At 67.5% G+C, this 3,706-nt stretch overlaps 1 protein-coding gene across 1 annotated transcript in view; it reads right to left on the bottom strand.

Moving 5' to 3' along the window:
* Window positions 1-3,706, bottom strand: part of PALM (paralemmin) — a 16,757-nt gene that overhangs the window by 8,135 nt on the left and 4,916 nt on the right. Inside the window, exons 6-8 of the mRNA XM_012729438.1 lie at window positions 3,003-3,150; window positions 1,851-1,910; window positions 22-153 (exon numbers count right to left, since the gene is read on the bottom strand). Coding sequence (XP_012584892.1) covers window positions 22-153; window positions 1,851-1,910; window positions 3,003-3,150 — 340 coding nt within the window. The remainder of the gene's footprint in view (window positions 1-21; window positions 154-1,850; window positions 1,911-3,002; window positions 3,151-3,706) is intronic.

Consider the following 3,706-nt stretch of genomic DNA (forward strand, 5'->3'; position numbering starts at 1 on the left):
GGGCGGGCGTGGGGTCCGTACCTTTGGTCTCGTCCTCGTAGACCTTGACGCCCTGAGGAAGCAGCTCCTGGGGGAGCAAGGTGGTGCTGGACAGCACCCGGGTCTCCCCGGTCACCTTGTCCTTCTCCACCGTGATCTCCACCGAGTACATGGCTGGCACGACAGGCAGAGGTTACGCCAGGGCTGCTGCCCGCGGACCCTGCTGGGCAGCGGCCAAGCCAGGGAGGGGAGCGGTGGCAGAGCCAAGCGGTGGCGGTGGCGGGGATGCCAGGCGCGCGGGTCTCAGCAGGGCCTCCCAGCCCACGTCCTGCCAGAGCCCCGGCGACTCGGGCAGAGGGCCCAGGGCCCTCTGCTGGCCCCGAGCCCCGTTGTCCCACCTGCTGGAAACCTCAAGCCGCTCCCAGGTCCTCCTCCAAGGGGCAGCGTGAGGCTCAGCCCTCCAGACCGGGTCGGGCTGGCCCCGTGGCCAGACACCTACTGCTCCCCGCCCACCCAGGCACCCCGTCTTCTCCCCACGAAGAGCGGACAGCTCCCTCACCGGGAAGGGGCGGTGTCACAGCCCTACTCTGTAGACGTCATCGCCGAATCGCAGAGACCGGGTCCTGGCTCACCATGCCCCCCTGAACCCCAGAATCCCAGTGCACTGCCCTCAGGAGTCCCAGAACCTCCTAACCTCGCCTGGTCTTGCTTCCTCCTCTGATGCTCTCACCCCTGTCTACCAGCGAGTCCTGCAGGGGTGCCCTCAGCGAGTCCTGCAGGGGTGCCCTCAGAACACCAGGGCCCAGCGGCCCGTCCAGGCGCGGGGGCAGCATCAACCCCGCCCTCCCCTCCGGGCCTGGACCAGCGCCGCGCCCCGCCGCGCTCTGCCCAGTCTCCTCTCAGCCACCAGAGGGCGCCCGTGAGACCCGCCCGGCCGCTGCGCTCTCACCAGGTCCAGGCTCCACCTCCTCCTACACCCGCCCCCCCTGCCGGCCCACTGCACACCCCAACCTCGGTTTCCCAGCACCCCAGGTCCAGTCCGACCCCAGGCTGTGCCCTCCTCCCGGCACCCCCTCCAGGGCACCCCTGCCTGCCTTGCTCCCTCAGTTCCTGGTCCTTGCTCAAAAGGCCTCCTCGGTGCCCCTTAAACTGTCCCCCACGCCTGCAAACTGCATTCCTCCTAAGTCAGGCTGCTGCCCCATGAGACATCAGCTCCCTAAGTTTGACCCTCAAACCCGCACGCAGCAGGTGCCAACGCTGCCCGGCTGGTCGAAGCGGCAGAGACCCTGGGTCTCCCGGACTCCACCCCGCCCCTGCCCCTGTCCCTTCGGGCTCGCCACCCGGCCCCCCAAGATGGCCTTCACTTCGTCCTTGGGTCCCTGTCTGTTGCCGCAGGGGCGAGACTGTCCCCATCACCCTCGGGCTCGGTGCGGCCGGGCACAGGGGTGCACAGCCCTGCCCGTCAGCAGGTGAGAAGCCCGAGGGCCAGCTGTGCGCTGGAACAGGGGTGCAGTCGACGCTGGACACGCGCGTCCCCCCGCTGCACCCAGGGCGCGCGTTCTCTCCCGAGGCGGCCGGCGGGGCGGGCAGGGGCGTGTGCGGCCCGGCGGGACAGGAGGTTACGGGGTAGAAGCGTGAGGGGTGTTGAGTTAGAGCCGCCATGCAAGAGGCCCACCTTCGCCGGGGAAGCTGGGCCAGTGTGGTGGGGAGCCAAAGCAGAGGCCCCAACCCGCCCCGGGCCCAGGCCCGGGCCTCAGTCCGGTCGCCCCATGTCTCAGCCCTCGCCAGTGCTGCCGAGCGGGGTCCGCCCCGCCTCCCACGAGCCGTAACCTGGTCAGGCAGCACCCGTCCAGGCCGTCTGGGCCACCCACCTGCCTTCATCATCGTGGAGCCTTCGGCCGTCTTCATGGGGGTGTTGGCGATTCGCGTCTCTGCTCAGTGGGGAAATGGGTGGAGAGAGAGAGTGGGGTTCAGGGGACAGAAGGAGACACCTGGACACCTCAAGAGACCCCGCACACAGACATCGCACACAAACCTGGACACGCCAGCCCCCCCCCGCCTGGACACCCTTGCACACCGGACACCCCCATGGGGAGGCCCCCCCCACGCCCAATGACGCCCCCTAACACAAGCAAGCACACGCGTGCATGCCCACAAGGTGCCCCGAAAGGAGAACCCGCGCAGCCCGGGATTCACTTCCCATCCCTGGGTCCGTTTCCCCTCTCAGTCCAAATGATTTTCGCAGAACCCCTGAGAGGCCTGCACGGGTTTTTAATTATTAATTTTTAATTCCGCAGTAAGACAAGAGACTCTCATCATAAATCATTAACACGTGGTAAGTCGGGTCCAAGACGCCGGCCACCACCCCAGTCCTGGCCGCGGCTAACGCCCACCCGCCCGTCGATGCACAAACAGGCACCTGCACTGCACATTTGAGAATGACTCTGTTTGCATGCAGCGGCTCTAACGCGCAGTGGGCAGTAGGACCACGACAGTTATGTCTGCAGCTGGGCGTGACTGCCTCAGCCCCCCTGAAACACTGGGTACATTCTCCACCTGCGTTAGCTTTTCGGGGGGCCTGAAATGGGTCAGAGCTCAAATGTTTGGCTTCTCTGGTTCCTGGGCTGGGCCTGCTGCACCTGTGCCCGGGACGGGCCTGACTCCTGCCTCCCTGTCCCAGCCCCCTGCGCCTGTGAGAACGGCCTGACCAGCTGCCCAGACCTCAGAGCAGGCGGGGCGGGGTCTTGCCGGGCACGGGGGGATGCCCCGGAGTCTGGGCAGCCGGGCTGAGCCCCGTTTCCTCCACTGTAGTGTGGGGAGGTGACAGCACCCCGCCTCAGGAATACTGTGGAAATCAAGGGACATGACGGGGACCCCAGGCCAGGCTCAAAGCCCGGCGTTTTTAAACAATGAGTCATCACTGTTATTTGTGAGCCGCAAGGTGTCCTGCAGGCACTGTGCACGCCCACCACCCTCCCTCCGGCCTCCGGGGGTGTGAAGACCAGGTTTTCCAGAAACCATACCTTTGGGCGTGCCCACTGGGGTCTGCAAGAAAGAAGGAGAGGAGTCAGGGCTGCTGGCGTGCGTCCCACGGCGAGGGACCTTCACCTCTGGGACCCTCCCGAGGGGCAGGAGCCCAGGGACGGTCTGACTCAGCGAGGCCCTTCTGGCCTAGACCAGATAGCGTCCCCGCCTGCTCGGAAGCCGACCCCTCCGCGACCCCGGCGCAGGGCCAGGCCTCGGCCCCCAAGCCGCCCCAGGTCTCCTCGCTGTCTCCCGAGTGCGCTCCCACCCGGGGCGAGCCCTGCACCTGCAGCCGGTTCTTGGGTTTCAGCCTGCCCAGCTCCTCACTGGGCTCCTTGACACCCCAAGCCACAGGAGGCCCCGCCCCGCCCCACCCCCAGGACCTGGGCTTCGCCACGCCAGCACTGGGTCTGTCCTCGGTGAAAGAAGGCCCCTTATCTCGGGTCTGCGCGGGGGTCCCTCTCTGCTTGGAGCCTCCCGCTTCCCCGAGTTAAAGGCCTCACTGGGGACGCTCAGCGCCGGACACGCCACGAGGCCGCGCCGCCTTCCTGCGTTGGCGTAAGGGCCACTGACACGAGCGTGGAGTCGGGGTGCCGCCTCCCCGGCCCCCCTGGGGACGGGCGGAGGGGGCCGAGTCCTGAGCCTCGCGGGTCGCCTCTAACAGCCAGCGGCGGAGGCCCGACGGTCACTCGGCGCCGTGTGC

Source organism: Condylura cristata, unplaced genomic scaffold, assembly GCF_000260355.1.
Source record: "Condylura cristata isolate star-nosed mole 26May11 unplaced genomic scaffold, ConCri1.0 scaffold00025, whole genome shotgun sequence".
Taxonomy (NCBI): Eukaryota; Metazoa; Chordata; class Mammalia; order Eulipotyphla; family Talpidae; genus Condylura; species Condylura cristata.